The 12031-nt window shown below is 43.9% G+C and overlaps 1 protein-coding gene across 10 annotated transcripts in view; it reads right to left on the bottom strand.

Annotated features, from left to right (window-relative positions):
* The window catches only part of CANX (calnexin), a 51847-nt gene that overhangs the window by 19243 nt on the left and 20573 nt on the right, over positions 1-12031 (bottom strand). For 8 of the 10 annotated variants that reach the window (XM_034961197.2, XM_055112906.1, XM_055112909.1 and 5 more), the window contains 6 exons: positions 5660-5833; positions 5187-5260; positions 4329-4387; positions 3141-3282; positions 2612-2693; positions 1604-1796 (listed from right to left, as the gene is read on the bottom strand). In XM_034961197.2, the coding sequence (XP_034817088.1) occupies positions 1604-1796; positions 2612-2693; positions 3141-3282; positions 4329-4387; positions 5187-5260; positions 5660-5830 (721 nt within the window). In that variant the 5' untranslated portion in view covers positions 5831-5833. Of the gene's footprint in view, positions 1-1603; positions 1797-2611; positions 2694-3140; positions 3283-4328; positions 4388-5186; positions 5261-5659; positions 5834-11722; positions 11919-12031 lie in introns of all 10 variants that reach the window. The other 2 variants (XM_008961400.5, XM_055112907.1) reach the window with 1 other exon arrangement.

Below are 12031 nucleotides of genomic sequence, written 5' to 3'. Positions count from 1 at the left end.
AGGCACCCTCCACCATGCCCGGCTAATTTTTGCATTTTTAGTAGAGATGGGGCTTCACCATGTTGGCCAGGCTGGTCTTAAACTCCTGACCTCAGGTGATCCGCCCACCTCGGCCACCCAAAGTGCTGGGACTATAGGCACGAGCCACCATGCCTGGCCAAAAACACCTATTCTATTCTTAAAATTATCTCGAACCTCAGTTCCTGTGGAAAAGAAGTTTTTTGAGACAGCATCTCACTTTGTCACCCAGGCTACAGTGCAGTGGCAAGATCATGGCTCACTACAGTCTCGACTTCCTGGGCTCAAGCAATCCTTATACTTATACTCAGCCTCCTGAGTAGCTGAAACTACAGGCACATGCCACTATACTCAGTTAATTTCTTAAGATTTTGTAGAGACAGGGTCTGACTATCTTGTCAGGCTGGTCTGGAACTCCTGGACTCAAGCAATCCATCCGATTCAGCCTCCCGAAGTGTTAGGATTACAAGTGTGGGCCACCATACGTGGCCAAGAAGCTTCTTTTAATGCTGACAAATTAAGGTCATTTCCCAACTAAGATACTAAAGTGAAGAGAGTCTTTTCTTTCGTGGAGGGGGTACAGAATCTTCCTCTGCCACCCAGGCTGGAGTGCAGTGATACAATCTCAACTCACTGCAACCTCTGCCTCCTGGGTTAACGTAATTCTGCTGCCTCAGCCTCCTGCGTAGCTAGGATTACACCAGCTACTCAACACCACGCCCAGCTAATTTCTGTATTTTTAGTAGAGACGGGGTTTTACCATGTTGGCCATGCTAGTCTCGAATGCCTGACCTCAAGTGATCCGCCCGCCTCGGCCTCCCAAAGTGCTGGGATTACACGCATGAGCAACCATACCAGGCTGAGATTCTTCTTGTTTGGAGGCTGGGGTACTCTCCAGATATACAATCTTTTTTTTTTCTTTTTCTTTTTCTTTTTTTTGAGATGGAGTCTTGCTCTGTCTCCTAGGCTGGAGTGCAGTGGCGCGATCTCGGCTCACTGCAAGCTCTGCCTCCCGGGTTCGTGCCATTCTCCTGCCTCAGCCTCCCAAGTAGCTGCGACTACAGGTGCCCACCACCACGCCCGGCTAATATTTTTGTATTTTTAGTAGAGACGGGGTTTCACCATGTTAGCCAGGATGGTCTCGATCTCCTGACCTTGTGATCCACCCGCCTCGGCCTCCCAAAGTGCTGGGATTACAGGTGTGAGCCACCGCGCCCCAGCCTTTTTTTTTTTTTTTTTTGAGATGGAGTCTCACTTTCGCCCAGGCTGGAATGCTGTGGCACAATGATCTTGGCTCCCTCCCAGGTTCAAGCAATTCTCCTGCCTCAGCCTCCCAACTAGCTGGGGTTACAGGCGTGCACCACCACGCCTAGCTAATATTTGTATTTTTAGTAGAGATGAAGTTTCAACATTTTGGTCAGACTGTTCTCGAATTCCTGATCTCAGGTGATCTGCCCATCTCGGCTTCCCAAAGTGCTGGGATTACAGGCGTGAGCCACAGTGCCCGGCCAGATATACAATCTTTAAATTAAATGGATGATATATATGTAATACCATAAGCCCCCAAACTAATGCTTTTTCTTACTTAGTGTGTAAAGATGTGTTTTCTTATCAGTAAAATAGGTCTTCAGATCTGCATCTGGCCTCTTAGCATGTTTTTCTTCATAGATACCCGTTTTGGGGTTTTTGTGTCGGAAGATGAAGTGCAGTTTATAGTCCTCTCCACATTTATCTGGACCAAACATAATCGTATAAGGGGTCTTGTCATGGAACTGATCCTTCAAAAACAAAAAAGGATTATTTGAAGTCACTGTACTCAAAGTGTTCAAAAGCAACGTTTCAAAAGTGTATGATAATTTCTCTTATAAAATTCCAAATATATTAGTGACAGTTAAAGGAAAAGCTAACTACAAGTTTGTTTAGTAAAAAGGAATAACCAGCAATCATCAGTAAATTTAAAATAACATTTAAGTGTCTAAAAAAAAGTAATGCACACATCTAGACAGTTATTGCTTCCTCATAAAACAAAGAAATAAGCTTGCTAAAACTAAAACTTACATAGAAGCAAAACCAGAAATTCAGATAAAAACAGTTGGTAACAACTTTGTAATTTACACTTCAAATAAAAAGCATGTTAGCGTCAAAGTCAATTTTCCCAACTCATGAAAAGAGTTAAACAGCAGGGGAGGAAGCCTTTATTTTCACAATTATTACAAAATTCTTTTTTTTTTTTTTTTTTGAGACGGAGTCTCGCTCTGTCGCCCAGGCTGGAGTGCAGTGGCGCAATCTCGGCTCACTGCAAGTTCCGCCTCCCAGGTTCACGCCATTCTCCTGCCTCAGCCTCCCAAGTGGCTGGGACTACAGGCGCCTGCCACCACGCCTGGCTAATTTTTTGTATTTTTAGTAGAGATGGGGTTTCACCATGTTAGCCAGATAGTCTCGATCTCCTGACCTTGTGATCCGCCTGCCTTGGCTTCCCAAAGTGCTAGGAGCTAGGATTACAGGCGTGAGCCACCGCACCCGGCCCAATTACAAAATTCTTACAAGGTAATAGTGGGTGTCCAGCCACATTCCAGAAATGGGAATTACATACCAGGTTGAGTTCTGGTGTTTTAGAAAGCAGTTTCACATAGGCACCACCACATTCTATTCCATTTTGGAAATTAACCTCATACCTAATGTCAGAGAGAAAAGCAGAAAACTGTATGGCATTTTGAAAGATCGAAACTCTTAATGTATTTCCTCTCTCCCTCATCTTGGTCACGTTTTATCATAGGTCAAATGTTTACCCTTACAAAGGATTCCATCTTCTATTGTTTTTGAATAGTTATCAAATGCCACAAAAATAAATAAAATTAAATTGAACATTAATGCAGATTTCCAGTAAATTTGTTCTGCAAAATCTACAAGTTATTTAGAGTCAGAAAAATGAGCAACCAGTTTCTTTCAAAATAATGCATTAGCCAGGAAAAACTATTAATTACAAGGTGTTTAAATTCACCCAAAAATCCCTACCACCACTTATATAATCTCATAATTTTTTAACATAGAGTAAAAGTTACATAATGTCTTCTAAGATTACCCTTTGCAGAAAGCTTTTATCCAACAAGCATTTCACTTACTGAACAATGAGAGGCTTGGTGTCAAACAGGAAGGGCTTGTTCAGTTTAGCAGAGATGGCATGATGCTTGGCCCGAGACATCAATACAAGTCCTTTATCACCTGGAAGCTTTGATTCCTTCATTTCATCTACCTCCCACTTTCCTACAAGACAACACAAAAAAGTTCCACTGCTTAACTCTACCTCTGAAGGTCCTTTAAATGCCAAAAAAAACACCTCCTAGTTGCATAAATATATTATACTGGGGCAGCCGTGGTCGCTCACACCTGTAATCCCAGCACTTAGGGAGGCTGAGGGCAGGCGGATCACTCGAGGTCAGGAGTTCAAGACCAGCCTGGCCAACATGGTGAAACCCCATCTCTAATAAAAACACAAAAATTAGCCGGGCGTGGTGATGGGTACCTGTAATCCCAGCTACTCGGTAGGTGAGGCAGGAGAATCGCTTGAACCCAAGAAACAGAGGTTGCGGTGAGCCAAGATCACGCCACTCTATTCCAGAAGCCTGGGTGGCAAGAATGAGACTCCGTCTCAAAAAAGTAAATAAATAATAAATAAACACACTTTATTTGGCAAATATTATTCAGATATGGCTTTTTAAAACTGTAGTGTATTATACTACTGTCTAGAAATTTCCAACATTCAGTAGCACAGGTGATTAAACAGATCTAATCCTATTAAATGTAAGGCTACACATGCACCCCTGAACCTTAAATAAAATAAAAAAAAAAAAAAAAATTAGGCAACACACAAAGGTGGCAAAACTTCCATGGAAAAATCTTTTTTTTTTTTTTTTTTTGAGACGGAGTCTCGCTCTGTCACCCAGGCTGGAGTGCAGTGGCGCGTTCTCGGCTCACTGCAAGCTTGGCCTCCCGGGTTCACACCATTCTCCTGCCTCAGCCTCCCCAGCAGCTGGGACTACAGATGCACACTGCCACGCCCAGCTAATTTTTTGTATTTTCAGTAGAGACGGGGTTTCACTGTGTTAGCCAGGATGGTCTCGATCTCCTGACCTCGTGATCTGCCCGCCTTGGCTTCCGAAAGTGCTGAGATTACAGGCGTGAGCCACCGCACTTGGCTGGAAAAATCTTAAAGCTTACTATTTCCTTTTAAACTAGTCTTAGGAAATGCCATGGAGACAACATGTCAAACCTCTATCTGCTATTATATCTAAACCAAATGGAATTCTCACCATCATATTTGGCAATTTCATCATCGGTATCATCTTTCTTGGCTTTGGATAAAATCCACCTGTAAATAACAAATCCCAAAATCAGTCTTAAAATGACAGTTGACTTGTGAGGGAAAATTATGTAAATACTCATTAAAGTAGGACCTATTGTGCTCTTAGCCTATTTAACCACTCTACTTCCAACCTTTAAATCTGTCACACAACTAATGATAATACATTATCTTCAACTCACAAACCTATATGAAAAAGTACCAAACCTATGAGATAATTCCACTGATGTTTTAACATCAAGAGAAAATTTTTTTCCTCAATCAAAGAACAAAATATAGGGTAGAGTGGGGGAGGGAAAGAAGTGGAAGTAAAAACCACAAATTCCAAAAGACTATTTTCCTGCATGGATGTTAACACTGAAGATATTAAAGCTAGAAATTTCAGGCCAGGTGCGGTGGCTCATGCCTGTAATGCCAACAATTTGGGAGGCTAAGGCAAGTGGATCACCTGAGGTCAGGAGTTCAAGACCAGCCTGGCCAACATGTCAAAACCCCATCTCTACTAAAAAAAAAAAACACACACACACAAATTAGCTAGCATGGTGGCGCATGCCTATAATCCCAGCTACTTGGGAAGCTGAGGCAGGAGAATCACTTGAACCCAGGAGATGGAGGTGGCAATGAGCCGGTATCACGCCATTGCACTCCAGCCCAGGCAAAAGAGCGAAATTCTGTCTCAAAAAATAAATAAATAAAATAAAATAAAGTTAGACATTTCACTATAAAAGATGCTATCCAAAAAGGAATCTACTATCCCATCTTATTTACATGTCTGCCTCTAACATATATTTCTCTGGAAAACACTTACCCTGACAGAGTTCCTCTGTCAAAAGAATCAGCAAAATATACTTCCCCTGTTGGAACTGGAGCTTTGTAAGTAACCTGTGTTAAATACATAAATGAATTAAAAATTTAAATTTTCAGCAACATGCCTTTTTATCTAGAATCTATTCTCCCGGTTTGCTTTCAACTGTCACAAAAATTTCATAGCTGGCCTTCAAATTCAACCCATATAATTGGCCTCTAGCAAGACAAAGGCTGCCAGAGAGATCAATAAGTATTTTCGCGAATTTTGCTTTCCCTTTGAAAACGTTCCAAATTTATCTTCACAATGTTTTTCTTTTATATTTTATTAGAGATGATATCTCCCTGTGTTGCCAAGGCTGGACTCACACTCCTGTCCTAGGCCTCCTGAGTAGTTGAGACTACATTTCCCTGCACCCGGGTATCTTCATATCATCTCAAGACGTAAAAGGAATAGATTCAAAGACCATTTCAAACCTTGGGAGATGAAGGAGGAGCAGTGGTATCTGGTTTTGAGTCTTCTACCTCTTCAATGACATCGTCAAGGTCATCCTCAATATCAATCACATCATCATCATGTCCATCATGAGCCTCAACAATAGCAGTTCCAAGCACCAGTAACATACACAGCAACCACTTCCCTTCCATGATCTACACATAAAGAGCAAAATCAGTTAAATGTATTGCCACCTATCAAACTTCATGAAGATCACTAACCTCTCTCTCATTTAAAATTAAAGCTTTTAAATCGCAGAGCTAAAAAGAACTTACTATTTCATTTCATAGATAAAGAAAGGCAGCCTAGAGAGATTAAAGGGTTTCCCTAAAATCAGTTAAAAGATTCCATTTCTGGAAAATTTCAAAATAAAACTGAAACATACACGACATCCTCATATAGAGAGGATTGGTTACACAGATGTGGGGCATTCAAATACAATTTCCAACAAACTTTTGCATTTGTAAAGTGCTTTACAACAGAAAAAAGCCCTTTCATACACTAATTTACAGGGGGTACCCGTTAAAACATTACAATGAAATAACAGAGATGGCCAGGCGCCGTGGCTCACGCCTGTAATCCCAGCACTTTGGGAGGCCGAGGCAGGTGGCTCACTAGGTCAGGAGTTCACGACCAGCCTGGCCAACATGGCGAAACTCTTCTCTACTAAAAATACAAAAATTAGCTGGGAGCGATAGCGGGCGCCTGTAGTCTCAGCTACTTGGGAGGCTGAGTCAGGAGAACTGCTTGAACCCAGGAGGTGGAGGTTGCAGTGAGCACGCCACTACACTCTAGCCTGCGTGACACAGCAAGAGTTCGTCTCAAAAAAAAAAAAAAAAAAATTAACACAGAAGATAATTCCTCTCACATTAAGGCTTAATATGGATACTGTTGCTCAAATATCATCAATAGACATGTTTTCAAATTAGTGTTTTAGAACTCAAAAAGAATATTAAACTAAGAACAAGCTACTTTTTAAAATTTATATATTTTATTTATTTATTTATTTTGTGACGGATTCTCCCTCTGTCGCCCAGGCTGGAGTGCAGTGGCACCATCTCAGCTCACTGCAACCGCCGCCTCCCAGGTTCAAGTAATTCTTCCACCTCAGCCTCTTGAGTAGCTGTGATTACAGGCACCCACCACCATGCCCGGCTAATTTTTGTACTTTTAGTATAGACAGGGTTTCGCCATGTTGGCCAGGCTGGTCTCGAACTCCTGACCTCAGGTGATCCACCTGCCTCAGCCTCCCGAAGTGCTGGGATTACAGGCGTGAGCCACTGCACCTGGCCAAAACAAGCTCCTTTTTTTTTTTTCTGAGATGAGTCTTGCTCTATCGCCAGGCTGGGATGCATTGGCACTATCTTGGCTCACTGCAACCTCCGCCTCCTGGGTTCAAGTGATTCTCCTACCTCAGCCTCCCAAGTAGGTGGGATGACAGGTGTGCACCACCACATCCAGCTAATTTTTGTTATTTTTAATAGAGACAGGGTTTCACCGTGTTGGCCAGGATGGTCTCAATCTCTTGACCTCGTGATCTGCCCGCCTCGGCCTTCCAAAGTGCTGGGATTACAGGAGTGAGCCACCGCACCCGGCTTATCTCTTCTTTTCTAACCACGTAAGCGCCCTGTGTATTATATTAGACATGTCTTGGGGTAGTGGCTCTCTTTCCACAGAGGACCACAGATCTAAAGAAATAAAAACTGAGCTACACAGATGCACAAGATGATGTGGTTGGTAGCAGGTAAATTTTCATTTTTGGGCTTGAGAAAGTACAGCTACAAGGTGGGGGAGAAAACAAGTAGAAGATACACAACTAAAAATGTGTGCGCACACACACACAAGATGTCCTTTTTTCCTCACATCCTCTGCCCACACAGTCACCCAATCAATCATAGTCTTTCACTCTTCTCCATTACTGACATCAGGATACTTAATGTTACCTTATATTACCAGGGCCTCTAGTTTCCTCCTCCTCTTTCAAGCTATCCTACAAGAAGACTCATCACCCAAAAACTATCATGAGTCCATGTTTGCAAAAATTTCTAAGTCTTTTAGCTAGTAATCAGCACCCTCTCCCTCTATAGCTGCTCTACATGCTATTCCCCCAGGAATCTTCAACTTCCTCTATTAAGACCTTATTTCCCAGCCTGGCCAACATAAACATAGCCTGACCCTGTCTATACAAAAAAAAAAAAAAAACCATGATCCTGTCTCTACAAAAAATAAAAAAAAGAAAAATTTAGCCAGGTATGGTAGCACACACCTGTTGTCCCAGATACTAAGAAGGCTAAGGTAGGAGAAGCTTGAGTCTGACAGGTTGAAGCTAAGTGAGTCGTTGGGCAGGGTGGGGTGGCTCACGCCTGTAATCCTAGCACGTTGGGAGGCTGGTAGACTGCCTGAGCTCAGGAGACCAGCCAGGGAAACATGATGAAACTCCGTTTCTACTAAAATACAAAAAATTAGCCGAGTGTGGTGGCGCACATCTGTAGCGGCAGCTACTCAGGAGGCTGAGGGAGGAGAATCGCTTGAACCTGGGAGGCGGAGGATGCAGTGACCCGAGATGGCGCCACTGCACTCCAGCCTGGGCCACAGAGACTCCACCTCAAAAAAAAAAAAAAAGACTCCACCACTCCACCAGGCGCAGTGGCTCACGCCAATAATCCCAGCACGTTGGGAGTCCAAGGCAGGCAGATCATCTGAGGTCAGGAATTCGAGATCAGCCTGGCCAACATGGCAAAACCCTGTCTCTACTAAAAATACAAAAATTAGCTGGGCAGGCTGGGCGTGGTGGCTCACACCTGTAATCACAGCACTTTGGGAGGCCGAGGCAGGTGGATCACCTGAGTTCGGGAGTTCAAGACCAGCCTGACCACCATGGAGAAACCCTGTCTCTACTAAAAACACAAAATTAGCTGGGTGTGGTGGCAGATGCCTGTAATCCCAGTTACTCAGGAGGCTGAGGCAGGAGAATAGCTTGAACCCGGGAAGTGGAGTTTGCAGTGTGAGTTGAAATCACGCCACTGCACTGCAGCCTGGCGGACAAGAGTGAGACTGTCTCAAAAAAATAAAAAATAAAGTGAGCTGTAATGGCACCACTGCATTCAAGCCTGGGCAACAGAGTAAGACTGCCTTAAACAAACAAACAAACAAACAAACAGAAAAAGAAAGCAGAGTTTCAGAGATATTTGCAGCCCGTGTTCATAGCAGTACTACTCACAACAGCCAACAGTCAGAAGCAACCCAAATGTCCATCAATGGATGAATGATTAAACCATATGTGGTATAGGCATACAATGGAATACTATTCAATCTCAAAAAGGAAGGAAATCCCATCACCGGCTATAACATGGATGAACCTTGAAGACAATATGGTAAGTAAAATAAGCAATTCACAAACAGATACCACAAAGTTTTAAAAAAGAAGGAAGAAAGGAAAGGAGGGAGGGAGGGAAGAAGGGAGAGAAAGAAAGCTGAGCTTAATTTCTGGTCTCCTGGTTGGCATCGTGGCTCGCGCATGTAATCCCAGAACTCTGGGAGTTGGAGGAAGCAGGATGATCGCTTGAGCTCAGGAGTTCGAGACCAGCCTGGGCAACAAAGCGAAGTATCTATGAAAAATTAGGAAAAAAAAAAAAAAATTAGCTGAGTGTAGCGTCATCCGCCTGTGGATCCAGCTACTCAGGAGACTGAGGCAGGAAGATCACATGAACCAATAACAGCAGGAGTTTGAGACTGCAGTGAGCAATAACCACGCCACTGCACTCCAGCCTGATGAAGAGCAAGACCCTGTCTCTAAAAAAATAAGTAAGGCTGAGCGCGGTGGCTCACACCTGTAATCCCAGCACTTTGGGAGGCCGAGGTGGGCGGACTGCCTGAGCTCAAGAGTTCGCAACCAGCCTGGACAACCCGGTAAAACCCCGTCTCTACTAAAATACAAAAAACCGGGCCGGGTGTGGTGGTGGGCACCTGTAGTCCCAGCTACTTGGGAGGCTGAGGCAGGAGAATTGCTTGAACCCAGGAGGCGGAGGTTGCAGTGAGCCAAGATCACACCACTGTACTCCAGCCTGAGAGGGAGACTCCGTCTCAAAAAAAAAAAAAAAAAAAAAAAAGTACATCTGTTGGAGTAACAAAGAATTCAACCAGGACTTTCCTGAAAAGTTTTACCAAAAGCTGTATAGGTTTTAACTGTTTAGGTACTTTTATTATTTCTTAGGAGTTATTATGAACGGCGTATTCTATTTGCACAGTTCATTACACTTTTTTTTTTTTCTGAGATGGAGTCTCACTCTGTCACCCAGGCTGGAGTGCAATGGCACCATCTCCGCTCACTGCAACCTCCGCCTTCCAGGTTTAGTGATTCTCCTGCCTCAGCCTCCCGAGTAGCTGGAGGTTAATTTTCTGTATTTTTAGTAGAGGCTTCTACCAACTCCTGGCCTCAAGTAATCCGCCCACCTCAGCCTCCCAAAGTGCTCGAACTACAGGCGTGAGAGCCACCGTGCCCAGCCAATTCATTACACTTTTTAAAGTAGTTTCATGTTCACCATTTTATCTGCCCCTCCCAATTGCCCCCTAAAGGTGAGGCACCCAGGAGACTTCTCATTCCTATTTTGAAGTTACGGAAACCAAAGTGGGACAAAAGCTACCACACTGGGCCGGGCGCAGTGGCTCACGCCTGTAATCCCAGCATTTTGGGAGGCCGAGGTGGGCGGATCACGAGGTCAGGAGATTGAGACCATCCTGGCTAACACGGTGAAACCCCGTCTCTACTAAAAATACAAAAACAAAATTAGCCGGGCGTGGTGGCGGGCGCCTGTAGTCCCAGCTACAAGAGAGGCTGAGGCAGGAGAATGGCGTGAACCCGGGAGGCGGAGCATGCAGTGAGCCGAGATCGCGCCACTGCACTCCAGCCTGAGTGACAGAGCGAGACTCCGTCTAAAAAAAAAAAAAAAAAAGGTTACCACACTGGGCACACAATTCAAGTTTCATGAGCCTGCAATTCATGCTCACCAACTGCCACTTCATCCCCTTAAGCTGTCTTCCAGGGCAAAGAGAACTCTAACTAAAAGGATGCAATAGTGTGATTGCCAAAACGGCAGCAACGACTTCTGTCAAAACACTTATCCCTTGTGGCCCTGAGAAGATAATGCGCTAAATGAACTGGGGAGTAAAGATAGTAAGGTGTCGGGGAATGCTGACAGCCATTTGCAGATAAGTCAGAAAATTTCTGTTGTGCAACACTGACCCCCACACACAGTTCACTCGAGCATTCTCATGATCCAGTTACCTGGCTTGTGTGTGCACCCTGGCTGTTGCACAGAACTCCCACATAGTCCTTTACCTCTGCTCTAAGTATAATTATACCAAACGTACAACAGTTGATCCATATGGCAGTTGCTTCTATTCATGACCCTCAAACAATGTTGGGAAAAGACTGAGATACAGAATGATTTTAAAGATCAATAAAATTCTTCCCCCTTAAAAAAATCTACTTATTAAAAAATTAAGCAAAATCTTCCATTTCCTAAATCAGAGGTAAAAAGACTTAACTATGGTTAATCTTGTCCTCTCAATCTTTTAATATTAAGCTCAGTTTAACTTCCCTCAACCAGCAATCACTTGTGTCATGCCCAGCGGTAATACACAATGCCCGGTTTCTTCCATCACCATAACTGTGACCTCAGGTCCTGCGAAACAGGACTGAACCAGTTCACTAGGATGGCAGTGTATTGGTCCAAAGGCATTCAGATTATAATAACGTACCGCAATGATCATCGAGCAGTTACTAAATATCGGACTTCCCTGTCTTATTGTATACATATCTTAATTTAATCCTCACAAATCCATCGGGTATTATTATATCCATTACTTGACAAGAACGGGGGCACAAAGGGTAAGAAAACTGCCGAAGTTCACAGAGCAACCAATGACCAATGAAAGACTCGAGCCAGGGCCTTAGCGTTAACCACTGCACGGCCTATCCCCGAACTATAATCCCGGCACCATCAGTACACTAATCGCATGACCTTGGGCCAGTCATTTCATACCTCTAGGCCTCCAGTGTAGAAAGAGATGCACTTAGATGAGCTTTCGGGGGCTTTCCTGCTTTTAACGCCCTGTCTCTCTCCAACCGGATTACTCGCCTCCAGAATAGGTGCTGTAACTGCTAAGTTTCTCAACCACTGCGTGTTCTCCTTCTGGTACATTCCCCTTTCTCTTCAGGGAACTAGGGTCCAGTCTCCGCTTTGGATTTTCAAATATTAAACTGTAACGCTAGTTGTAAACATTCCCTCTCGGTCTAATACCACCCTTCCCTACTACTAGGGGTACCTAGTAGGCCCGATTCCACCCTATAC

This window comes from Pan paniscus, chromosome 4, assembly GCF_029289425.2.
Source record: "Pan paniscus chromosome 4, NHGRI_mPanPan1-v2.0_pri, whole genome shotgun sequence".
NCBI classification, from domain to species: Eukaryota; Metazoa; Chordata; class Mammalia; order Primates; family Hominidae; genus Pan; species Pan paniscus.
The sequence above is the reverse complement of the archived record's forward strand: the minus strand, read 5'-3'. Positions and strand labels throughout refer to the sequence as shown.